The following is a 24900-nucleotide window of genomic DNA, read 5'->3' as shown; positions in this document are numbered from 1 at the left end:
CAGGGAGCTCTTTCCTCTCCCCTTTATCCTTTTTTCTCTCTTATCTAGTGTTAAGGGGTTGACAGGGTGGAAGAAAAATGGTGAAGAAGGGTGGAAGAAAGAAGAACTCACAAAGTAGCCAAAAGACATGCTACACTCTTGGTTGCACAGCAAACACCTAACCACTGGGCTGTCTCTCCAGACCCTAGTCCATAGTTTTCCCTCTGAACACAAAGATTCCACCACAGAGGCTGCCTACTCTGCTGCAACTCTTCAAAAGATTTAGCCGTGCATGGTGGTGAGAGGTTTTAGTCCCAGCACTTGGGAGACCGAAGCAGGCAGATCTAGATCTCTGTTGAGCTCCAGGCCAGCCAGGACTACACAGTGAGACCTTTTCAGAGAGAGAGAGAGAGAGAGAGAGAGAGAGAGAGAGAGAGAGAGAGAGAGAGGAAGGAGGAGGAGGAGGAGGAGGAGGAGGAGGAGGAGGAGGAGGAGGAGGAGGAAGGAGGGAGGGAGGGAGAAACAGAAAGAGAGAAACAGAGAGACAGAGAGAGAGACAGAGAGGGAAGGAGGGAGAGAGAAAGAAACAGAGAGACCAGAGAGACCGAGAAACAGAGAGAGAAAAAGAAACAGACAGAGAGACAAAAAGAGAGACAGAGAGAGAAACAGAGAGACAGAGAGAGAAACAGAGTGACAGAGAAACAAAGAGAGAGTCAGAGAAACAGAGAGAGAAAGACAGAGCAAGACTGAGAGGGAAGGAGAGAAGGAAGAGAAAGAAAAGAGAAGGGTAAAGGAAAACAAAAGGCAAGGTCTAAGGTGGCTCCACCTACCTCCTAACTCCCTGCATGGACAAGGATGACTTTGAACTTCTGATCCTCCTGTCTCCAGTTTTAGAATGTTGGGACTACACACTTATGTCACCACACCTACCTACTGCAGTTCTTTCTTCATTTCTTTGTTGTTGTTGTTTTCGTTTGGTTTTTTTGTTTGTTTGTTTTTGTTGCTATTATTTATTTTCAAGATGTGGTGTCTCTATGTAGCCCTTGTTGTCCTGGAACTTGCTCTGCAGAGCAGGCTGGCCTCAAACTCTGAGATCTGCTTGCCTCTGCCTCCTGAGTGCTTCGATCCACAGATGCTGCTGCCATGGCCACCTGCCTCCCTTTCTCTTCTTTCTTTCTTTCTTTCTTTCTTTCTTTCTTTCTTTCTTTCTTTGATTTTTATTTTATGTGTATGGATATTTTGCCAACACATGGAGGCTCACCACTTCCTCAGGCACCAAGCATACATGAGGTGCACAGACATATGTCCAGGCAAAGGACTTAGATCAATTAAATAAATCTAAAAATTAAAAATAATTTTTTTTAAAAAAGCACCCGCCGGGCGGTGGTGGCGCACGCCTTTAATCCCAGCACTTGGGAGGCAGAGGCAGGTGGATTTCTGAGTTCGAGGCCAGCCTGGTCTACAGAGTGAGTTCCAGGACAGCCAGGGCTACACAGAGAACCCCTGTCTCAAAAAACCAAACAAAAAAAAAAAAAAAAAAAGCACCCATTTCTGAGAAGATCTCTCTGGGTACGCAGGTTTTGCTTACTGACAGAAATAACAGCAAATTCCAAATTTAAAAGTGTTAGACATCCTAGCACGGCTTAGAACAGACCACACCAGACCAAACGGTTCCAAGTGGGGTTTATTCAGGAGATAGGACAAAGATGGGGCGGGGGTGGGGGAGAGAAATAGAAGAAGATGGAAGAAGAGAGTGAGGTCAGGAGGTTCTTCCTGTTTTATTTGGGCGGTTACATAGCCTTTCCCAGGTAAAGGTGAGGTAGCTAGGTGGATTCTGGGAATGTATGGTGGTTGCCTTGACAACAACGTGGAGGTCACCTAGATGTGATGTCACTGGTTTTGGAGTCTGATACCAACATACCTCCCTTTTTCTTATTATAAAGAGAAGAAAAAAGGGGAGGGGAAGCCGATGGTGAAAGGGAAGTCGGAGGTGCCTTGTCTCTTAAACTACTTCCTGCTGTGTAGGGGCGGGTATTGTCCATTGTGGGGAGTAGCTGGTTTTCACCATCAGGGTCCACTTGGTATGTGTGTGTATCAGGTTACTCTGTGGACAGCGGCTGGTAATCTTTCCATAAAAATGGCCTTCTTCTTGGAGGAACCAGCAAAGACCATCTTCTTTAGCTGTCAGGACATCTGGCCCCAGTTGGTTCTAAAGCACCACAGCTGGAGTCGCACGGGTCATGTATATAGAAAAGAATGTCTTGCGGTGTTGGTAGAAGAAATGGTTGGTCTGTGATTCTAGCATATGTATCTGACAAGACCAATATGGGCAGCCCCCATAATCGTCTGGCCAGTTTCTATAATAATCTTCTATCTGGTCAAAGAGAAAGTAAGTATAGGGAACGTAATATTTAGATGGGATAACAGATATAGGGATGATGGCAATTTGGATTGGTTCTTGGCATCCGGCTATGGAGCAGTTTCTTGACCCTGTTTGGAAAAACTGTTTGTTATCTGTGGGGGTCTCTCGAACTTTGAATCTTTAGATGTAAGGGCTGACCTGGATGGAAACAAGCACCAGAGGGAAGACTAGAAACCCATGTCTAGTCCAGTGAGGTCGAGTTCGGCTGCCAGAGTGAAGTCTTATTTTCTGGGATTGAGGACAAGGTGGGTGATTTTGATGTCCTCTGGAGCTTAATAGAGCACGGTCCTGTTAGGGTCAACGTGTGTGAAGAAGAGTCGGTTTTAGATGGAGGGATGAAAGGCTTGAGGTGAGACAAATGGACCCAATGAGGGAGTCCCTCAAGTTTAGCAGCTGTAGGTGTCACAAGAATTACCTTAAAAGGGCCCTGCCATTTGGGAGAGGGGGTGAGGGCCTATGATCTGGAGGGGAGAGAAGGACTTGGTCTCCAATGTTGACAGGCAGTGGACAGGAGACAGTGTGTGGTAGAGGTAGATGGTGGTCAGCAAAGTTCCACAAGAGAGAACGAAGGTGGCAGAGTAATGGGGTGAGTAGATGGTCTGGGAGGGGAGAGCATTTAGGTGAAGGACCAGGAGTTAGGACTGGACATCCATACATGATTTCAAAGGGTGAGATGAGGAGAGGCTGCTTGGGGAGAGCTCATAGCCTGAAAAGAGCCAGAGGTAAGAGTTTTACCCAGTCAAGGTGAAGTTCCTGTGACAGCTTGACAAGAGTGGTTTTTAAAGATCAGTTGATCTTTCTACCCATTACCTGAAGATTGGGAGTGGTAGGGATTGTGAAAATGCCAGGGGATGTCTAGGGCCTTAGATAGAATTTGAGAAACCTGGAAAGTAAATTCAGGACCATTGTCTGACTGGAGGTTGGCTGGGACACCAAATCGGGGGATGATCTCTCAGAGGAGATCAGAGACTGTCTGAGCCCTTTTGTTGGTTGTGGGAAAAGCCTCTACTCAGCCTGAGAAAGTATCCACCAAGACCACGAGGTAATTGGCACATTTGACACCGGGCATGTGGGTAAAGTCAAGTTGCCAGTCAGTTCCAGGAAGGGAACCTCTGGCCTGATGGGTAGGAAAAGGGGTGCTATGATACCTAGAGTTCGGATCTGACATCTGACAGATTTTGCAAGAAGCAGTGATAGATTTTAAGAAATTTAAGTCCTCAGGAGTAGGCTGTAGGTGGGTCTTAACAAAATAAGACAACACTTGGCTGTTAGGATGAAAGAGTTGGTGAAGATAGGACAGAGTTTGACGAGTGTCGGGGGGGGGGCAGGTGGTGATGTGGGAGTCCACCCCACATCCTTGGGAGGGTGAGATGAGTCTAGGCCCCTAAAGGCTACAGTTCTAGCTGCCTCATCGGTTCAGTTGTTTCCCTTGGAGACAATAGAGTCATCCGGTGAGATCTGCAGTGGACAATCCCAATAGCTGTGGGGAGATGGGAGGCCTTCAGCATGGCCATAATCTGGTTTGCATTAGTTACTGATCCTCCTTTTGTGGTAAGTAACCCATGCTCCTTCCAGATAGCAGCTTGCTACAGGAGGATATGGAAAGCATATTTGGAATCTGTGTAGATGTTGAGAGATTGTCCCTGTGCCAGCTGGAAGGCACGGGTAAGGGCTATTAGTTCAGCCTGTTAGTTGGTGGTATGAGCAGGAAGGGCCTGTGCCTCCACCACCTTGGTGTCAGACACTATGGCATAGCCAGCTTTCCTGGCTCCTTCATGTAGAAAGGAGCTTCCATCTGTATACCAGGTAAAGATGGCTTGAGGCAATGTGCCCTCCTGTATGTGTGAAGGATGAGGTAATAGTTCCTCTAAGGTTTCAGTGCAGGAGTGAGATAGGGAGTAGTTAGTATTAGGTCGAGGAAGAAGATTGGAAATATTAAGAGGTGGGCATGATTGAAACGTGAGGGTGGAGTCTTCTATTCGAGCTAACTGAAGAGAAAGAACCCTGGAGGGAGGTAGAGTCTGTAAGCCTTTATAAGTTAGGAGCTATGACAGGTTGTGAGAAGAGAGGACAGTTATAGGCGATGCCAAGGTTAGTTTCTTTGACTTTCGAATAAGGAGTTCAGCAGCTGCTAAGGTATGAATACAAGGTGCCCATCCCTGGATGGTTAGATCCAGTCTTTTTGATAAGTATGCTACAGGTGCAAAAGATGGTCCCAGTTGGTGACATAAGACTCCAAGGGGAATCCCTCCTTTTCAGTTACATAGAGGGAAAAAGGATGAGTCGGGTCAGGGAGATGCAGGGCTGGGGCCTTAAGGAGGGCCTGTTGGAGCCTTTGAAAGGGTTTAGTAGCAAGTTGAGAAGAGGTTCATGGGTGGGGCCTAATGCTGCTTCATATAAGGGGTGAGAAAGTAGGGAAAAGGAAGGAACCCAGGAATGCAAAAAGCTAGCCATTCCTATGAATGATAAAAATCTCTTCCTTTGTAGAAGGGAGGGGAGCCAGGAGGGTAGTAGAGGCAGAGAGAGAAAGAGAGTAGAGAAGTAGAGAAGTAGAGGCCCACCATGACCACATGGAGAGAGGGGGGAAAGGAAGGGGAGGGGCGAGGGACAGAGAGAAGTTAGAGGCAAGAGATCAAAAGATCAAGAGAGAGAGGAGGGGGCAAGCAGCCCCTTTTATAGTGGGCCAGGCCTACCTGGCTGTTGCCAGGTAACTGTGGGGAGGAGCATACCTGGCTGTTGCCAGGTAACTGTGGAGGTGGAGTTTAGACAGAATACTAACAAAAAGTGCTTGTGATCTGAGCACAACTGCGGTCAGCAGTTTTTCCTGTGCACAGGGACTCCTGCCTCCACGCCTGTGAGTCAGCAACCTGCATGTGCCTGCTTCTGCCTCTGCTTCAGCCCTGAGCAGCCACTGGTCTCATGATGCTAGTCACAGAGGGAAAGAATTTCAGCATGAAGCTACGGGCTGCCTTGCCCTTTCCCTTCACAGTCATTCTCTAGACTCATCTAAGTGTTGGTAGCTCAGTTGGTATGACAGTACGAATCTGCAATCCCCATACTTAGAAGACTGAGACAGGAGGATTACTCCACACTGAGCCAAATTCTAATCAACTTTAAAGACTGGTATGCTAAGCAAGCATTGACACCACTATCTATCTATCTGTCTATCTATCTATCTATCTATCTATCCATCCATCCATCTCTCCCTCTTCTAGTTTTCAAAATGTCTCACTATATACTCCTGGCTGGGACTAACTATGTAGACCATACTGGCCACAAACTCACAGAAATCCATCTGTCTCTCTAGAGTGCTGAAATTAAAATTGTATCTCATCATGCTTAGCCTTCTGTTACTTTATTATTATTATTATTATTATTATTATTATTATTGGTGTGGGTGTGCACATGTGTGTGTATGGCACAGTAGACTTATGGAGGCTCCACTGGACAACCTTGTCAGCTGTCACATTCCACCTTTATGTGGATGCTGAGAACTGAGCTGAAGTCCTTAGGGAGTATCCTCAGGCAGCAAGGGCTTTACTCACGGCGCCTCACCAGTCCCCACCCCCACACTCTCCATCTCTGTTTCCAGCTCACTTTGGGTTAATCACTGCTCTCATTTGCACACCTTTGTTCATCTAGCTAATCCCCAAGGCTATGGCAGCACTGCTTCCCATTTGTAACAATCTACAGTTTGAGCGTTTTTTTGTTTTGTTTTTGTTTTGTTTTGTTTTGTTTTGGATTTCTGAGACAGGGTTTCTCTGTTAGTCCTGGCTTTCTTGGAACTTGCTCTATAGACCAAGCTGGCCTCAAACTCAAAGATCCACCTGCCTCTGCCTCCCAAGTGCTGGGATTAAAGGCCTAGCAAGCAGCCCGCCTCTTGCCTCTGACCTTTTCATATTTGCCCTCCCAGCCATCCCTCCCCCACCAACTATGGTGCTGACACTCTGAGGGAGGAGGGTCTTCTCTGTCGGTTAATCCTTCCTACAGTGATCTCACAGACCAGATCAGTGGGCTTGTCTCTTAGATCACTTGTGATCCTATTACATTGGCTAACAAGATTAACCATGAAGTGGACAAAAAAGCCCATCTTGTCTTGGATGTTGGGTACTAGTGAACCAGAAGATGAAAGGTGCAGGCCAACAACCTTAAGTAAACACTCTGGCCTGTGGTGAGCCTGGGGTAAGGTCCATCTGTGCTGGAACAGGAGATCAGTGCAAGTGTCTTTGCCCCATTCCAAGCAATGCAGAGAGAGGGTTGTCAAGCAGTGTACTTTGGCTTGAAGGTTCCCTTTGGTGCCTCTCAGCAGGTTACCCAACCTGGCAAGTGGGAGTGGCTACCTTAGACCTTCTGCACAGAAGCAGCCCTCATTCCTGCATCCTTTGCATGCTTCCTTCCAGCAGTAACTTTAGCAGGGCAGAAAGAGGGCTACAGGGAAATTAGAGGGCCAGGAGGAAAGAGATTGAGACACAAAAAAATATTGGTTGAAATACCTATATTTTTCAGACTTGAAGAAAGACATTAATCAATCAATTCAAACAGTCCAGTTAACCTTAAGAATCACTACAGGGGGCTGGAGAAATGGCTCAGTGGTTAAAAGCACTGGTTGCTCTTCCAAGGTCCTGGGTTCAATTCCCAGCAACCACATGGTGGCTCACAACCATCTGTAATGTGATCCGAAGCCCTCTTATGGTGTGTCTGAAGACAGCGACTGTGTACTCACATGTATAAAATAAACAAATCTTAAAAAAGAAAGAATCTGTAATATTTACTGTTCCTACAGTGGACCTGGGATCAGATTCCAGTACTTACTTATATAATAGCTATAATATCCTATGGCCTCCTAGGACACCTACATGTATGTGATGTACACAAACTCATGCAGGTACAAAACATACACATAAATAAAAAATTAATTAAAAGCAAGAATAATAATTAACAATAAAAGGGCTGGAGACGTAACTCAGTGGTTAAGAGTAACACATGGTGGCTCACAACCATCTATAATGTGATCTGATGCATGCAGGTATACATGCAGATAGAACACTCACATAAAATAAACAAATAAATCTTTTAAAAAATTTAATAATAAAAGAATCAGCTGGGCAGTGGTGGGCACACGCCTTTAATCCCAGCACTTGGGAGGCAGAGGCAGGTGGATTTCTGAGTTTGAGGCCAGCCTGGTCTACAGAGTGAGTTCCAGGACAGCCAGGGCTACACAGAGAAACCCTGTCTCAAAAAACAAAACAAAACAAAACAAAACGAAACAAAACAAAACAAAACAAAACGAATCAATGCAGAGCCCTGCCTGGTGGTGCAAACCAGCACTGCAACACCATTTGAGAACATTTGGGAAGGTTTTAAAATCAAGGCCTGTCAGGGTAACCTATAGGTTAAAACTCACCTCAAAATAAATAAGTAAATTGATCTGGGGATGGTAGAAAACTTGTCTAGCACAAGCGGGCACTGGGTTTGAACCTCAGCAAGGCATGGACTTGCTTGTAATGCCAGCACATGAGAGGACTAGGAGGATGATAAGAAGTTCAGCGACATGATGACTTTGAGGACAGCTTGGGCTTCAAGAAGTTCTGTCTGGCCTTCTGGTCTGGGTCCGAGCACTGAGCAGATCCCAAGTGGCTGCTCTGCACCCAATCTCACAAAACCCAGAGGAAGCATGCCTCCCAGGATCTCTAATCCGGGCAGCATCTTAGGTAAGGAGACAGCAACCCCCCTCCCCCAAACAGTGAGTAATTGGGACCCACTAGGACCCAGGAATTCACTCCTGGCCCGGAGCACTGGTTCCTTCTGGTCTGAGCCTGCGCACTGAGCAGATCTTGGGCCCCAGCTCTAACCCTAGTAGTAACACCGACTCCACACAGCTCTGAAACAACCAAGATAATAGGAAAGACAGGCTCCAGTCAGAGACAGGGCAGGTAGCACTAAGGATATCCAGATGGTGAAAGGCAAGCACAAGAACATAAACATCAGCAACACAGGGTACTTGGCATCATTAGAACCTAGTTCTCCCACACTAAAGTCCTGAATTCCCCATATCACCAGGAAAGCAAGATTCAGATTTAAAATCATTTCTAATGATGATGATAGAGGACTTTAAGAAGGACATAAATAACACTCTCAAAGAATTTGAGGAGAACACAGGTAAACAGGTAGAAGCCCTTAAAGAGGAAACACAAAAATCCCTTAAAGAACTACAAGAGAACACAACCAAACAGGTGAAGGAATTGAACAAATCCATCTTGAACATAAAAATGGAAGTAGAAACAATAAAGAAATCACAAAGGGAGACTACCCTGGAGATAGAACATCTAGGAAAAAAAATCAGGGGTCATAGAGGCAAGCATCATCAACAGAATACAAGAGAATCTCAGGTGCTGAAGATACCATAGAAAATATTGACACAGCTATCAAAGAAAACACAAAATGCAAAAAGTGCTTATCACAAAACATCCAGGAAATCCAGGACACAATGAGAAGACCAAACCTAAGGATAATAGGTATAGATGAGAGTGAAGATTCCCAACTTAAAGGGCCAGTAAATATCTTCAACAAAATTATAGAAGAAAACTTTCCTAAGCCCATAAACATACAAGAAGCCTACAGAACGCCAAATAGACTAGACCAGAAAAGAAATACCTCCAGTCACATAATAATCAAAACACCAAATGCACAAAACAAAGAAAGAAAATTAAAAGCAGTAAGGGAAAAATGCCAAGTAACATATAAAAGCAGAGCTATCAGAATTACACCAGATTTCTCACCAGAGACTATAAAAGCCAGAAGATCCTGGACGGACATCATACAGACCCTAAGGGAACACAAATGCCAGCCCAGGCTACTATACCCAGCAAAACTCTCAATTACCATAGATGGAGAGACCAAGATATTCAATGACAAAACCAAATTTACACAATATCTTTCCACAAACCTGTCATTACAAAGGATATTAGCAGGAAAGCTCCAATACAAGGAGGGAAATGCCGGACAGTGGTGGTGCACACCTTTAATCCCAGCACTTGGGAGGCAGAAGCAGGTGGATTTCTGAGTTCGAGGCCAGTCTGGTCTACAGAGTGAGTTCCAGGACAGCCAGGGCTACACAGAGAAACTCTGTCTTGAAAAACCAACCAACCAACCAAACAAGTGCATACACCAAATAAATAAATAAATAAATAAATAAATAAATAAATAAATAGAAAAACAGCCGAGTGTGGTGGCAGTGCCTTTCTCCCACCCCCCGTTTCTTTATCATTTTTTTGTTTTTTTCAGGATAGGGTTTCTCTGTGTAGCTCTGGCTATCCTGGAACTTGATCTGTAGACCAGGCTAGACTCAGGATCTGCTTGCCTCCTGAGTGTTAAAAGGAGTGTGCCATTAGCAGGGCAGTAGCAGTGCAAGCCTTTAACTGTAGCACTCCAGGCTGAGGCACCTGGTCTACAGAGCGAGTTCCAGGGCTGTTACACCAGGAAACCCTGTCTGGAATAAGCAAAACAAGGGCTGGAGAGATGGTTCAGTGGTTAAGAGCACTGACTGCTCTTCCTACAGGCCCTGAGTTCAATTCCCAACAACCACATGGTGGCTCACAACCATCTGTAATGGGATCCCATGCCCCCATCTGGTGTGTCTGAAGACAGCTACAGTGTACTCGTCATATACATAAAATAAATAAATAAAATCTTAAAAACAAAACAAACAAATAAACAAACAAAAAATCCCAAAACAACAGCCAGAGTGCAAAGCCAGCACCAGGCTAGTGGCAATGCTTTTGTTTTCTTCATTTTTAAGACTTTTTAATTTATTTTATCTGAGTGCTCTATCCGCATGTATACCTGCATGCCAGAAGAGGGCATCAGATCTCATTGTAGAATGGTTGTGAGCCACCATGTGGTTGCTGGGAATTGACCTCAGAAAGAGCAGCCAAGCGTTCTTAACCATTGAGCCATCTCTCCAGCCCTGGCAATGCATTTAATTCTGTTATTTAAATAGAACTCTGTGAGTTCAAGGCCAGCCCGGTGTACATAGCTAGTTCCAGGCCAGCAAGATACATGTGAGAGCCTATCTAAAAAAAGAAAAAAGAAAGGAAGGAGGAAGGAAGGAAGGAAGGAAGGAAGGAAGGAAGGAAGGAAGGAAGGAAAGAAGGAAGAGAAAGTCAGACAGACAGACAGACAGACAGACAGGAGAATAAACAACTGAGATACGTGAGGCTCTGTCTTATAAAACCATCAACAACAACAAAAACAAACAAATGAAATAAAAAACTAACTAAATAAATAATTAGACCTAAATCCCTATCGATAACATTTAAATATTAAGGAACTAAGCACTAAAATTAAAGGCAGAGAGAGAGAGAGAGAGAGAGACAAGGCTAATGAGGGCTAGAGGCTGAAGCCAGAAGATAGCTTAAGCCCAGGAGTCGGAGCCAGTCTGAGCATGAGAGCAGCCTCATTTCTCTGCTTTGTTTTGTCTTTCCCCCTTCAGCACTGGGATTGAATTTAAGTCTTTTTTTTGTTTTGTTTTGTTTTGTTTGTGTTTTTGTTTTTTCGAGACAGGGTTTCTCTGTGTAGCCCTGGCTGTCCTGGAACTCACTCTGTAGACCAGGCTGGCCTCGAACTCAGAAATCCACCTGCCTCTGCCTCCCAAGTGCTGGGATTAAAGGCGTGTGCCACCACTGCCCGGCTGAATTTAAGTCTTTAAGCCAAACTTTGTTTAATTAGTTTATGTTGTTTGGTTATTTTCCTTGTGCATGTTTTACCTGGGCACCACCTATTTGCCTGGTACCTGATGAGCTCAGAGGAGTGTGGTAGCTCTCCTAGATCTGGAGGTATAGACGGTTGTGAGCTACTGTATGGGATCTGGGAATCAAACCATGGAAGAGCAGCCAGGTCTCTCAACCCCTGGACCACCTCTGCAGTCCTAGCAGAATATTTTTTTCAAGTTCACACAGCTTGTGAGAGTCTATTTCATAACATAATAAAATAAATGTTAAATGAATAAATAATTTGAGCCTTGTCTGGGAGAGCATCCCTCTCATCCCAGCATGAGGGATACAGAAGGCATGAAGATCATGAGTTCCAAGCCAGCCACTGCTATGTATGAAATGCAGGGACAGCAGCAAGGACCTTTGTCATAAAGTCAAACAAAACAATTCCCAGCCCCAGGTGGGGCAGGAGAGACGCTGAGTGGTTAAGAGAGTAGTAGCACTTGCTCTCCCAGAGGATCTGAGTTCGGTTTCTAGCACCCATCCGGGACAGCTCACAACTCTTCAATGTAAATAGTTTTTCTTTGGGGATGGGTTGAGAAAGGGTTTCTCAGAGAGCTTGCCTCTACCTTCTGAGGGCTGAGATTAAAGGAGTAAGTCATGACCACCCCGCTAGTAAATTAAAAAAAAATGTTTTTTTTAATCTAGAGAGAGATTGAAACAAAACTTTAAAATTCCAATAAATAAGTAAATAAGTAAACAAATAGATAAATGAAAAAGGATGGATGTTGTAACAGAACTGACAAATAGTCCAACTGTCAAACCTAGTTAGAGCCAGTTGGTATTTACGATGGCTACTCCTCCATAAAGTAGATAACAATATTGGACTGTGCGGTATGAAAACAAGTATATAATCTAAAAACTGAAAGGGCAACTGTAAAATTTATATATACATTTTATAACATTTATATATAAATGTTTTCGTTTTTTTTTTTTTTTTTTTTCCCTGCAGTACTAGGGTTGGTCGAACCCAAGGCTCTGCGCATGACAGTCAAGCGCTCCGTCACTGAGCTGCACCCTGATTTTAGCGGAGATTAGTGCTTGAAGGCCACCAGCTCGAGGGGACAGGGTGCGGGGCCCCAGTGGGCCCCTTGGGGTGGAGGCGGGGCGGGGCGGGTCGATGCGTGGCACCGCCCACTGCCCTCTGCGCGCTGCATTCCGCGCTGCGCCAGCCCGCACCATGGGCTGCCTGTTCCGGGGCGCCGCGCTGCGGGCGCTGTTGTGCGGGCCACGCTTTCAGTGCCTGCTGGTGCGCCCCAGTTCCGGTGAGTCCTGTGCCCGTGGGGAACTGGGCGGATGGCGGCTGCGCGGCCTTTGTTTGCGCACGTGCGACAGCCAAAGGCTTGGTCTTGTCCCGGAGGACTGTGCAAGTCCAACCCTCAGCAGCCAGGGGCAGGGCTTTTAGCAGAAGAAAGCCAAAGCCTATGCGGGGAGACGCAGACGCGTGGCTCCTAAAGTTATGGGGCCACGTTCTCTCTATGGAACGGTTATTGCCAGGGTATTGAAATACCTGAGCCAGAGCAGGCCTAAGACAGCCCGGCCATTTCCTGGGGTCTCGGCCCTTGCTATCCATTCATGGGGCGCTTTCTGAGAGCCAGATAATCAGTATTCCTTTCATGAACCCTGGAAAATGAATAGTCTCACTAAGGCACCATTAGGCATCAGCGGTCTGGGGCTACCCTGGGTCTCCTGTCACTTGGGGAACTTGCAAGTTCCGGAGACACCACCCCCACCCTTTTTGTTTTCAGCCTGTTGAGTTTAGTGGGCCTCCATTGTGGCCTGAGGATAGAGACTGATCCCTCCTCTCTAACTTGTGTTTCTCCTAACTTTGGTCCATTTTTGTGAGACAGTCAGGGGCTAGGTCCCTCTCAGAAGTAGCATTTGGTCTTGGAAGAAACATTCAATGCCCTGGCTATAGCAGGAGCTCGAGGACAACTGCAGACTCCCGTAAGTGTCCTGAGGGGCAGCCTGAACCCCTGGCAGCTATGTTCTATCCTACAGCGTGAATCGTCCTCTCTCCCCGACCGTATTAAGCCCTATTCCTTGGTCCCCAGCCCTCAGCCCGCCTAGACACCCTACACTAATAATACTCCTTGATTTCAATGCTGTTTCTCCACTCCTTGCAAGCAGGCCTGGGGTTCACACAGTGATACCTGGAGTCATGTGAGGCTAGACTCAAATTTTCTTTTTAGAGGAGAGGGGCATCATCACCAAGCCTCTCTGACCCTTAAGTTACCTGAGCCTTTTCAGGGAACCATCTCCACCTTGGGCAGCTTCTGCTACTGCCAGGGCAGCTTCCGTTTCCATTTGTCTGTGTACTGTGGCAGGCACTTTCCAGTCCTGTGATGTCTGAGCTCCGTCAGGAGTCTAGGTGGGAGAGACCTGAAAATATGGACCATCCTCAACCCTGACCTGTCCTTTTTTTTTACAGGAGGGCCCCCCTGGCCCCAAGAGCGGACCCTGGTTGCTGTGAAGCCCGATGGGGTACAGCGGAGGCTAGTGGGGACTGTGATACAACGCTTTGAGAGGCGGGGTTTCAAGCTGGTGGGGATGAAGATGTTGCAGGTACTCGCCCTTGGGCTGTGGTGTCCCTAAAGTCTCCTAGCACTGGCAGTTGCAAGGGTTGGGAGGTAACCATTGTGGAGTTAGCTTCTGTGTCTGAAAGGTGCCCCAAACTCAGGACACCAATTAGGGTCCAGCTCTCCAAGGGTTGGTATAACCCCTCTTTCCACACAGGCACCAGAGAGCATCCTTGCTGAGCACTACCGAGACCTACAGAGAAAGCCGTTCTACCCAGCCCTCATCAGTTACATGAGCTCTGGGCCTGTGGTGGCCATGGTACAGCAGGGCAGGGGCAATGGAAAGGGTACTTGGGGTGTCCTCCCCCAAGCAAAGTAAAGGGCTTGGATTGAGCCCAGGTCACCTGAGGTCCCCAACTTCTCTCGAACCTCCATATCTGTGCTGCAGGTCTGGGAAGGCCACAATGTGGTCCACATCTCAAGGGCCATGATAGGACACACCGACTCAACAGAGGCAGCCCCCGGGACAATCAGGGGCGACTTCAGTGTTCACATCAGCAGGTATGGAGGCCTGATACCCTGAGTCTCCCAATGTGGGGTAAAGAAGGTCAGTATTAGTCAGGTGGTAACACATGCCTTTAATCCCAGCACTCAGGAGGCAGAGGCAACCGGATCTCTGTGAGATCGAGGCCAGCCTGGTCACAGAGGGAGTTCCAGGACAGCCAGGGCTTCACAGAGAAACCCTGTCTCAAAAAGGAGAAGAGAGAGAAAGAGAGAGAGAGAGAGAGAGATTGATTCTTGAGAAGTGGGTATCTTGCTGGAATGAAAGAAAAGCCTTTTTTTTTTTTGGAGATACGTTCTCAGGTAGGCCAGACTGGCTCTGAGCTTATTGTGTAGTTCAGGCTGTCTTGAACTTTTTTTGTTTTAAAAGATTTATTTATTTTACTTATATAAGTACATTGTAGTTTTCTTCAGACACACCAGAAGAGGGCATCAGATCCTGTTACAGATGGTTGTGAGCCACCATGTGGTTGCTGGGAATTGAATTCAGGACCTCTGGAAGAGCAGCCAGTACTCTTAACCACTGAGCCATCTCTCCAGCCCCTGTCTTGAACTTCTTATCCTCATGCCTCTACTGCCTGAGCGTTGAGCTTACTGTAGGCTTCCATGCCTGACTGAAATCACTTTTTCCTGGCTTAGTATTCTGTTTTGGTCACCAACCATGAGGGGCGTCTCTGATAACTGGTAGTGAGAGGCAGCTCTCAGAAGTTGGTGTATAGGCTGGCCTCTGAGCTTGGAAGAAACTGAGGCCAAGAGAGATGCAAATGTCCAGCCCCTGTTACTACACATCCTTTCCTCTCTCCCTTCAGTTTTCTCAGATAGGAGCGAACGTAATCTGGGCTGGTCTCAAACTGGTTAGGTTGCTGAGCACGGCCACGAGTTTGTATTATCCCTGTCTCTACCTCCCAAGTACTGGATTACGGCGCTAGGGATCAAATTCAGGGGTTGTGCATGCTAGGCAAGCAAGCACACTCTGCCAACTGAGTTTCATCTCTAGCTCTGGTCTCCCTTTTATTATTTTTATTTCATTTTTAACTGTGTGTGTGCATATGCCTGTAGTGTCTGTGGAAGCCAGAAGAGGGCGTTAGATGCCCGGAGCTAGAATTACAGGTAGTTGTGAGCCACCATATTTGGGTGCTGGGAACCAAGGTCAGGTTCTCTGCAAGAGCAGGATGTGCTCTTAACTGCTGTGCTATCTGTCCAGCCCCGCTCTTCCTTTCTGAGACAGGGTCTCCCTCTCTAATCCAGACTGGCCATGAACTCAAGGCAATCCTGCAGTCTCAGTTTCTTCAGAGCTGGTTGTTACAGGATTGTAGCACTGTAACCAGCTCCAAAATCCCTTTCTCTTCTATACAGTCACCTTGTTCCCCTGACAGAGGGCAGTAGGCTAGAGGCAAGTTATCCCTGAGGCCCCTGTCCCCGAGACACGGACTTCACCTTTCCCACCTCTCACAGGAATGTCATCCATGCTAGCGATTCTGTGGACGGGGCCCAGAGAGAGATCGAGCTATGGTTTCAGAGCAGCGAACTGTTGAACTGGGCAGATGGTGGTCACCATAGCAGCTGCTACCCTGCCTGAGGGTTTGTACTGCCTTCTGCACTTCAGGGCCTATCCGTGACCAACTACCTCTGTCAACAAGAACTCAAATCCACATGCTTCCCATGTCCCCAAACCATGCCCTATTCCCTCTCTGTCCAGCTCCAACCCAGGGGAGTCTAAGTCTCAACTTTATGTGCCTTTTTGTACCCTAAGCCAGCACAATATTGGACCATATCCTTGTATACAAAAGTGCCAGACAACCTTTGGGGCATTGCCAAAGGTGACTTCGCCTGCCTCAAAGGAGAGACATTAAAATTTTATGCTTAAAATGGAAATGGTCTACTTACTCTTTCCCCTATCTCAGCATTGTGTGACCTTTTTCTGGGAGATATGAACAAACGCTTGTTCACCCCCCCACCCACCCCCTGTAGGGCACCAATAACAGACCAGAGTAACAATTCAACCATTCCCATTTGGTGAACCCATGAGTTCATTGGACTGGCTTATGGGAACATGGATAAAAGATAAGCCACAGAAGCATGGGTGACCTCAGAACAGCTGAATCATTGAAAGATCCCCCCGCTCGCCCTCCCAGCATGGACAGTGACAGCGAGCCTGATGGACTCCTGCTTTCAGTTAACCTACCTCCCATATACCCTAGCATCCCTGTCCCAAGACCCCTGGAGTAGGAGGTGCTAGGGGAGGAGTTAAGGCAAGTGTATAATGCCTAGATTACTACCCTAGTCCCAGCTACCACCATATTCCTCTTACTCCATTGGCACGACTATAGGTCCAGGCTATAGGTCACCACAGCAATGATGCTCCATGGTCATGTCATATGTGGAGGAAATTGCTTTACTCAAGCACTCTAATGAGTGCTTTTACGCATGTGTAAACAGTAGACCTGAAGCTCAGAGCTTTACTCCCTAGAAGGAAGATCCTTGACTTTGGTAAAATATATGAACCAGTAAAAGTTCAGGGCCCATGAAATTAAGAATCCACACAGAGTTCTTTCGCTGGTGCTGGTACAGCTCTTGCACACCTGATTCGTTTGAGAGGTTGGCAGCAAAGAATAGATGGGGCCTGAGGCTTCTTCAAGGCCCAGTGAGCCTGCAATAGGAGGACACACCCGTCTTTGTGGGTATTGTGTGTCAGGTCTCCTGAAGTTGGAACAGTTGAGGCTTACACTCCAAGGGCTACTCTCATCTCTCCCACAACGCAACCCAGGCATGAGAGAGCATCCTTCAAGCCTGACCTGATGTGGTCCATGTTGACAACCACTGCCTGATGTCCATTTATTTTCACATCGATACATGTAAGTCACATCTCACCCCCGATCCTGGAGTCACTGATACAGAAGTAAATATATCATGACCGCTTCTGAGGCTAATTTGACAAGTCATTTCACTTTTTGACATCTAGACAATGGGACTCAGCGTTGGCCTCTGCCTGAGCAGCTTTGCTTGAACTTCAGTCCAATGATCCTTGCTAGCCAGCAAGAGGGTCACTCTGGATTTCCACCCGAGTCAGCCACGAGAGGGAGCTATTGGGTTTGCAAGCTCCGGATCTTCTGCACTGGGGTGGGGCAGGGAGTGACCAAGAGGCAGTCCCGACTTTCTCAGCTGATACCACGCCGCCTGGCCAGCTTGGGTACATGGACTAAGTGGCTGCACCGACACCAACTAGGAAAGGAACTGGGGATTTAACTGGCCAGAGCACCCCTCTGCCTCTCCATCAGTGCCTCCTCCCATTCGTAGTCCCAGCAGGCTGCGCGCCACCAAGGGCGGGGTGTCCGCCTGGTTGAGTGAGAAGAGCTGGAAGCTGAGAGTCGCAAGAAGGTGTATGATAGGAAGGCGTGAGGGCCGAGGCACCTCCTTGGGGGTGGGGCGTCCTTGTTCCGTGAGTCTGGTGGGCAAGGTGGCTTGGGGGCAGGACTTTGGTCCTGGATCTTCTGGGCGGAGCGAGCAGCCTGCAGAATGTTGTGTATTGCGTTGGAAAAGTAGATCTCGTTCCCGGTTCTACTGACCTCTCCACCCCGGACTGCACACAGCAATCATGGCACAGCAACCGCCCGACGTTGAGGAGGATGATTGTCTTTCTGAATACCACCACCTCTTCTGCCCGGACCTTCTCCAGTGAGCTAAAGCAGGGAACCAGGGAGCGATCTTGAGTTGGGGGACAGGGGTCAAAACGAATCTGCCGTCGTGTGTCACAGCACAGAGGACGGATGTTCAGTACCCCGTTTCTTGGCAATCATAAATCTGAAGTTTCTTGGGGTTCTGGGAGGATGGGATGAGAGGCTGAGGGAGGAAGCTTGCTCACTTTGGAAAACATGTCTCACTTGGTAACTTATTACACAGAAAATTTTAGGCTAAATATTCTCCCTCACCTCCGAACTTTTAGGAAGCCTAAAAATAACCGACTTTGAAGATTGCAGTTTTATGGCTGGGGATTTGTGTCTAGCAAATCCATTGAGTTTCTTGCTCATCGGGAACATATTTTCTATCATGACACTGGGTGGAAGTTCATGGGGTAAAAGGTCTCCGAGGGCCACTTATGTATTGACTTCAGTTAACAGTGAAATATCTATCTATAGTTTTTCGAGATGGAGTTTCTCTGTGAAGCCCTGGCTGCCTGGAACTCTCTCTGTAGACCAATCTGTCCTTTAATTTCTAGTCCCCCTGCCTCCACCTCTCACAGACTGGAATTACAGGCATGCATCCACCATCAAGCTAAAACACTGTTTTAAAGTAGATTCTAGGGACTAGAGAGATGGCTGAGTAAGTTCAGAGCACTTACTGTTCTTGCAGAGGACCCAGGTTTGGTCCCCAGCATCCACATGAGGACTCAACTCTCTAGGCACACAGGCAAAACACTCACACTGGTAAACAAATAAATATATTTTAAAAATGACTACATTTTCCTGTTTTTGAAGGGATAAAGTGGCCTTTATCACAGGTGGTGGTTCTGGGATTGGCTTCCGGATCGCCGAGATTTTCATGAGGTACACACTACTCTAGAACGCTCACTGCCATCTTACCTCCCTTTGTCTGGATCTTGGTAAATTTTGGGGAATGGTTGAATGCTGCCCTGAGGGGAAGGCAGGACCTTTGGGGGTCTCCTAGAAGTGAGTGAGACTGTGTGTGACTAGCCTCAGAGCCTCGTAGGTTGATGGGGTGCTGCTGTCGTGGGAGAACAGTGTCTCTTGGGCATAGGTTTTGTGGCCTATTTGAGAGGGTTAGCAGCTTGCTAGCAAAGCTGGTGGAGGCTCAGAACTGGGCTGAGGTGGAGGTAGAAGAACCCTTCTCCAGGCCTCCCCATGACTCAGCTTCTCACAGCTGGACGCAAGTCCCACAGGAATTGGCCCACGTAGTAGATTATTATTGAAAGCCGGTGGCTTTGTGCAGTTTCTTCTAGTAGAACAAAGCTCTGTCTATTCAGAGTCATGAAGTCTAGATAAGTTAGTGCAGCTTCTGTGAAAACCTGTGGAGCAGGTCATGTACACTGTTGTCACCGGGAGGCTCCCTCTCTCAAAATGGGCTCCTTGTCCATCACTCCAGTGCCCCAGGCAGGCCCTGCACAGATATGGGATTGGCACCAGTAACCTACTACACTCTGCCATGTGCATGGTATCTGGGGCAGGGTATCTCAAGCCAGAGACACATCACAGAAACCTAGGGGTGGGCAGCCATGGCATCCAGAAGTCTATCTAGACTTACTCAGCAGTGTCCATTGCCAGCCATGTTTCAGTCTTGATTCCTGGCTCAGGCCAAGAAACTAAGAAACTTGGGGGAGTTCCTTCTGTAGTAGTACCTGGTGGGAGCCCCCTGGGGCGTGTCCCTTATACTTTTCTTCTCAAGCCTGCCATCTGGTTTTGTAGGCATGGCTGCCACACTGTCATCGTCAGCCGGAGTCTGCCAAGAGTGTCCACGGTGAGAAGAAGTCTGTGGGGGAAAGTCCTGAGACCCAGAGGATAGAAGCAGAAGAAAATCTGTTTCTTCTTGCGTAGAGGAACTCAGTGGAAGTGGACCTTCAGAGATCCCCTGGACCTTTTTAGAAGTTTGGTTATTGGATCACGGTCTTAGAAGTCATCTGGTTCTAGAATAGTTCAGTCGGCTCATCAGTGTTAAAGGCCATCATTTCAGCCACTTAGGTCCAGGGGGAATGGCCTGGAGGATAGGCAGAAGGTGGGGCCTGGGACAGGTGACAGGTTATAGAGAATGCAGGATGTCTTACCAACATCCACCAGGGGTCTGGCCTCAGGAGGTGGGTATTTTCAAGCTACGTCTCCCTTGCAGGTACCCCAACAAACTTGGGGTCCTAATGTAACATAGATTACTTATTCCCATGAAGTTTTAATGGGTGTGCTACTCCAGACTGAGGCTGCTACTCCAGGCTGAGGCTGCTTCTCTGGGCTGAGGCTGCCATCCAACTCTCTTTCTCTCTGCTGTCTAGGCCGCTAAGAAGTTGATTGCTGCCACCGGGAAGCGGTGCCTCCCTTTGTCTATGGATGTCCGAGTTCCCCCAGCTGTCATGGCTGCTGTGGACCAAGCACTGAAAGAATTTGGCAAAATCGACATCCTCATTAACTGTGAGTCTGGATTAGTGAGGCCAGAGTCCTCTGATAATTTGGAAGCTCCAGAACTCTGTTCCAAGGGCAGTGATGTGACAGAGAGCCTAGGTGTTTCTCTTGGCTCAACTTGGCCTCACAATTGCTAGAGACTGAACTCAGGCTAAAGCGTCTGTCCTGGCCAGCTATGACCTTTCTATTTGCCAGAGGCACAATCTAAAGTACAGGCTCTGTCCTGAACTACCTTTACTCTTTCCAAGTCATGGGTCAGTAAACCCTAAGCTACCCTGGATGCCTTCTGAACATGACTAAGTCACATACGGGTTGTTTTTGTGTACTGAAATGTCTACTTTAAAAAAAATGTGGTTTGGGGCCGGGCAGTGGTGGCTCACACCTTTAATCCCAGCACTCGGGAGGCAAAGGCAGGCGGATTTCTGAGTTTGAGGCCAGCCTGGTCTACAGAGTGAGTTCCAGGACAGCCAGAACTACACAGAGAAACCCTGTCTTGAAAAGCCAAAAAAAAAAAAAAGTAGTTAAAAAATAAAAATGTAAACATCTTGTATGTTAGCTTCCTTGGGATGACCAAGTGCCATTACAAGCTAAAATCAGGGTGCCATCAGAGCTCTGCTCAATTGCTCTGGGGCTTTATCTCGGCTTTCAGAGCTGTACCAATTCTTAGTGCCCCGTAGCTTGTGGCTGTGTCTCCCCGATTTCTGACTCCATCTTCATGTGACTCTTCTGTGTCTTTGTGTCTTTACATATTCTCTTTCTACCCTGATGGTTGAACCCACAACGTTGTACATGCTAGGCAAGTAAGCAAAACCCTAGTTCCCTTTACATCTTAAAATCAGTTAGTGCATTACCCTAATTCAGCATCATCTCAACTTGATGATAAACATTCTATTTCCTGCTTTGTAGGGTTTTTGTTTGTTTGTTTTTTGAGACAGGGATTCTCTGGGTAGCCCTGAATGTTCTGGAACTCACTTGGTAGATCAAGCTGGCATTGAACTTAGAGAACTCTGCCTCAGGCAGTGGTGGCGCACATCCCAGCACTTGGGAGGCAGAGGCAGGCGGATTTCTGAGTTCGAGGCCAGCCTGGTCTACAGAGTGAGTTCCAGGACATCCAGGGCTACACGGAGAAACCCTGTCTCGAAAAACCAAAATAAAAAAAGAAAATAAAAGAAAAAAGAAAAGAAATCTACCTGTCTCTGCTTCCTGGGAATAAAGGTATGTGCCACCATGCCTGGCTAAAGGCTCTATATTCAAATAAGGTCACATTCACAACACAGAACAACAACAAAATACCAACCAACCAACAAACAAACCAATAAACTGTCATCTACCTATCTATTTATCTGTCTATCTATTTATCTGTCTATCTATTTATCTGTCTATCTATCTATCTATCTATCTATCTATCTATCCATCTCCCTATTTTTGTGAGATAGAATCTCCTATAGTCCAGGCTAGGGTCATACTTACTATGTCCATGAGAATGACATTGAACTTCTGATCTTTTTGCCTCTGCCCCCAAGTGCTGCCTTCATACTTAGTCTTAGGACTCCTCTTCCTGGCATATAGTCTTCTATTCTGTGTTTGTTGCCCAAGAAGTCCTTTGAGTGCGTGGTGTCCTGTCTTGTCTAGCTTAGACCACTTTAAGGGTCTCCATACTCTCACTGCCCTCAGGCTCCTTTTAATACTCTTGACAGGGCTTAGCCTGTTAGAGCCCTGTATTCTCAGAGCCACAGGCCACCAGCTTTCTCCTTCTGTTCTCTAGGTGCAGCTGGAAACTTCCTGTGCCCTGCCAGTGCTTTGTCTTTCAACGCCTTTAAGACTGTGGTCGACATTGACACCATTGGCACCTTCAATGTGTCTCGTGTGCTTTACGAGAAGTTCTTCCGGGTGTGTATCCTCCTGGCGGGAGGGCCTTTCCTCCTGTTGGCTACCTGCTCATTGCCATTCCTTATACATTTCAGGACCATGGAGGAGTGATTGTGAACATCACTGCCACCCTCAGTATGCGGGGTCAGGTGCTGCAGCTACATGCGGGCGCTGCCAAGGCAGCTGTGGGTATGTGTGCCCTGTGGACTGCCTCCGTTGACTCTCCCTAGAGGCTGAGAGTCTCCACATGAACTTGATCCTAGCTGTGGACACTATAGAGCTCACACTGGCACTTGGGCTACCCCAGAGCAGAACAGCCTCACAATTTCCACTTCCATATGCATTCTCTCACGCAGATGCTATGACACGACACTTGGCTGTGGAATGGGGTCATCAGAATATCCGTGTCAACAGCCTAGCTCCTGGTGCCATCAGTGGCACTGAGGGGATGCGGCGATTAGGTAAGTCCCTCTGGGCGTTTAAGACACACATTAAAGCTTCTAGAATTGTAGCAGGACCTAAAAATTCTGTCTTGCTGGGCGGTGGTTGCACAGGCCATTCATCCCAGCACTTGAGAGGCACAGGCAGGCAGATCTCTAGAAATTTGAGGCCAGACTGGTCTATAGCATGAGTGAATTTGAGGACAGCCAGGCCTAAACAGAGAAACCCTGTCTCAAAAACAAATACAATAACAACAATAATCTTATTCAAGTCAAGAAGCTATCTAAATGTTTAACCTCCTACTCTGTCTAACTTGGCCTACTCTGAGAGTCTCCAATGTCCAAAGGGCATCACTTTGCCTCATGTGCTGTTGGCTTTGGTAGATCAACCACTGTTTCCAGATCTGGGTCAGGGAGAGAGCAGCAGACACTGTGCTGTAGGGGTTTACTGGGGTCTGATTCCTATTGCTTTCCAGGAGGCCCTAACGCCAGTTCGAAATTAAATTCAAGTCCTATTCCAAGACTCGGAACCAAGACAGAGATCGCCCACGGAGTGCTGTACCTAGCTAGCCCTCTGGCTTCCTATATCTCAGGGATTGTGCTGGTGGTTGATGGTGGCGGCTGGATGACATTCCCAAATGACATCAAGCGACTGCTAGAGTTTGAGTCCTCCTCTGCTAAGCTGTAGGTAAGGCATTGTTCCCACTTCTTGGGGTCCCCATGTCCTTGGATGCCCCATCTTTTATTCTACTAAATGCAGCTATAAGCTACCAGTCACTTTTCATAGGGGCATCCCTGCCCCTGTCCTGGCACAGAGGGGGCCCTGTGCCAGGTGGTCAGACACAGTATCAAAGAATGTGAAGAAAGTGGGCTCCTGACACTGGGGTTTTTCCCAGTGACCTTACCTAGTCCCTATTGGAGAATACAGCCTTGAATTTGCAATTTTCCTATCTTAGCCTCTGGAGTGTGGAGATTACAGAAGTACATGTTGGGATACAACTTTTCTTCTTTCTTTTCTTTTCTTCTCTCTCTCTCTCATTCTTCCTCCTCCTCCACGTTCTCTTTTTTCCCCTTCCCCTTCTCCCTTTTGCTCCAGCCTCGCTTGCTCCGGGCCTTGCTTGCTCATATGAAGGCATCAGATCTCATTACAGTTGGTTGTGAGCCACCATGTGGTTGCTAGGATTTGAACTCATGATCTCTGGAAGAGCAGTCAGTGCTCTTAACTGCTGAGCCATCTCTCCAGCCACCCTCCTCCTCCTCCTCCTCCTCCTCCTCCTCCTCCTCCCCTTCCTCCTCTTCCTCCTTCTTCCTTATAAGTTCATCAGAGGACAAAGTTTATTTAGTGTTGATTAATGATTAATTTTTATTAATTAATTAATTAATTAACTTTTACATCCTGATTGAAGCTTCTCCCTCTTATCCTCCCAGTCCCTCCCTCTCCTCAGCCCTCTCCCCTCCCCTTTCTTCTCAGAGAAGGGGAGCTCTCCCATGGATATCCACCGTCTTCTTTTTAAAGATAGGATGTCATGTACATTATGTAGCTGAAGATGATTTTACAGAAGAGCCATCCTGCCAATTTTTGCAATCTTTGAAGATCACACCCAAGGCTTCGAGCGTGTTAAACCAGCAGAGTCAGCTGAACTACATCCTCCATGCCAAGATACATCTTTGGACACGTAAACATTGTACCTAAGTCAGTTGTTTTGAGGAGGTAGCGTTCTTCATGGGGAATACCTTCTGCCTCACACAGGTCTACAGTCACATGGGAAATCCGAGCCCACTGGCCCTGCCTCTGGGATCGAGCTCTTTCCAAGTGTTGGCTCTCTTTACCCACACCCTGAGTAGGAATAACCAGATCATGAGCCTAGCCTGATACTTGCTTACAGTATGTGAAGAGTTCCTATGATTTTGCCAGAAAAAGAAAATGCATTTTCTTGTAAAAATCATCTTTTTTACTATAAAAATATCTATGAGTTGGAATTTGTAAAAGTCTCTAAAAAGAAAATTTAAAAGATTGATTCTATCACTGAAATAGTGATTGTTTCCTGTCTTTTTTCTATGTCTCTTTAGCTTGGTTGGTTCTCATGCCCTCTTCCCACCAACTGAGCCCAGTCCTCCCCCCTCATGCCCTCTTCCCACCAACTGAACCTAGTCCTCCCCCCTCATGCCCTCCTCCCACCAACTGAGCCCAGTCCTCCCCCCTCATGCCCTCTTCCC

The 24900-nt window shown here is 47.2% G+C and overlaps 2 protein-coding genes across 5 annotated transcripts; both read left to right on the top strand.

The window, feature by feature from the left end:
- The first annotated feature begins 12335 nt into the window (after positions 1-12335).
- Nme4 (NME/NM23 nucleoside diphosphate kinase 4) lies at positions 12336-16127 on the top strand. Of its 2 annotated transcripts, none has more exons than XM_028756501.1 (5): positions 12336-12437; positions 13604-13737; positions 13909-14010; positions 14140-14252; positions 15708-16127. In XM_028756501.1, exons 1-5 carry the CDS (start codon positions 12353-12355, stop codon positions 15829-15831), a joined length of 558 nt encoding a protein of 185 aa, XP_028612334.1. In that variant the 5' UTR covers positions 12336-12352; the 3' UTR covers positions 15832-16127. The 2 variants fall into 2 exon arrangements, with proteins under 2 accessions (XP_028612334.1, XP_028612335.1); XM_028756502.1 differs by lacking the exon at positions 12336-12437 and adding an exon at positions 13033-13119.
- A 1452-nt stretch (positions 16128-17579) lies between these two features.
- On the top strand, positions 17580-24715 carry Decr2 (2,4-dienoyl-CoA reductase 2). 3 transcript variants are annotated; one of them, XM_028756488.1, is made up of 9 exons: positions 17580-17927; positions 18728-18796; positions 19673-19724; positions 20248-20383; positions 22140-22264; positions 22339-22432; positions 22600-22704; positions 23160-23371; positions 24200-24715. In XM_028756488.1, exons 1-8 carry the CDS (start codon positions 17848-17850, stop codon positions 23369-23371), a joined length of 873 nt encoding a protein of 290 aa, XP_028612321.1. In that variant the 5' UTR covers positions 17580-17847; the 3' UTR covers positions 24200-24715. The 3 variants fall into 3 exon arrangements, with proteins under 3 accessions (XP_028612321.1, XP_028612319.1, XP_028612318.1); XM_028756486.1 differs by having other exon boundaries at positions 24155-24715; XM_028756485.1 differs by having other exon boundaries at positions 24112-24715.
- Positions 24716-24900: the final 185 nt, after the last annotated feature.

Source organism: Grammomys surdaster, unplaced genomic scaffold, assembly GCF_004785775.1.
Source record: "Grammomys surdaster isolate TR1022 unplaced genomic scaffold, NIH_TR_1.0 126121, whole genome shotgun sequence".
NCBI classification, from domain to species: Eukaryota; Metazoa; Chordata; class Mammalia; order Rodentia; family Muridae; genus Grammomys; species Grammomys surdaster.
Note: the sequence above shows the minus strand (reverse complement) of the source record. Positions and strands in the feature narration are given on the sequence as shown.

Coding starts and splice junctions, on each gene's coding strand:
- Nme4 (XM_028756501.1), top strand. CDS start 12,353: ATGGGCTGCCTGTTCCGGGGCGCCGCGCTGCGGGCGCTGTTGTGCGGG. Junction 13,738..13,908: donor TGGGGATGAAGATGTTGCAG/GTACTCGCCCTT, acceptor CTTTCCACACAG/GCACCAGAGAGCATCCTTGC. Junction 14,011..14,139: donor CTGGGCCTGTGGTGGCCATG/GTACAGCAGGGC, acceptor TCTGTGCTGCAG/GTCTGGGAAGGCCACAATGT.
- Decr2 (XM_028756488.1), top strand. CDS start 17,848: ATGGCACAGCAACCGCCCGACGTTGAGGAGGATGATTGTCTTTCTGAA. Junction 17,928..18,727: donor TTCTGCCCGGACCTTCTCCA/GTGAGCTAAAGC, acceptor CTGTTTTTGAAG/GGATAAAGTGGCCTTTATCA. Junction 22,705..23,159: donor TGAGGGGATGCGGCGATTAG/GTAAGTCCCTCT, acceptor ATTGCTTTCCAG/GAGGCCCTAACGCCAGTTCG.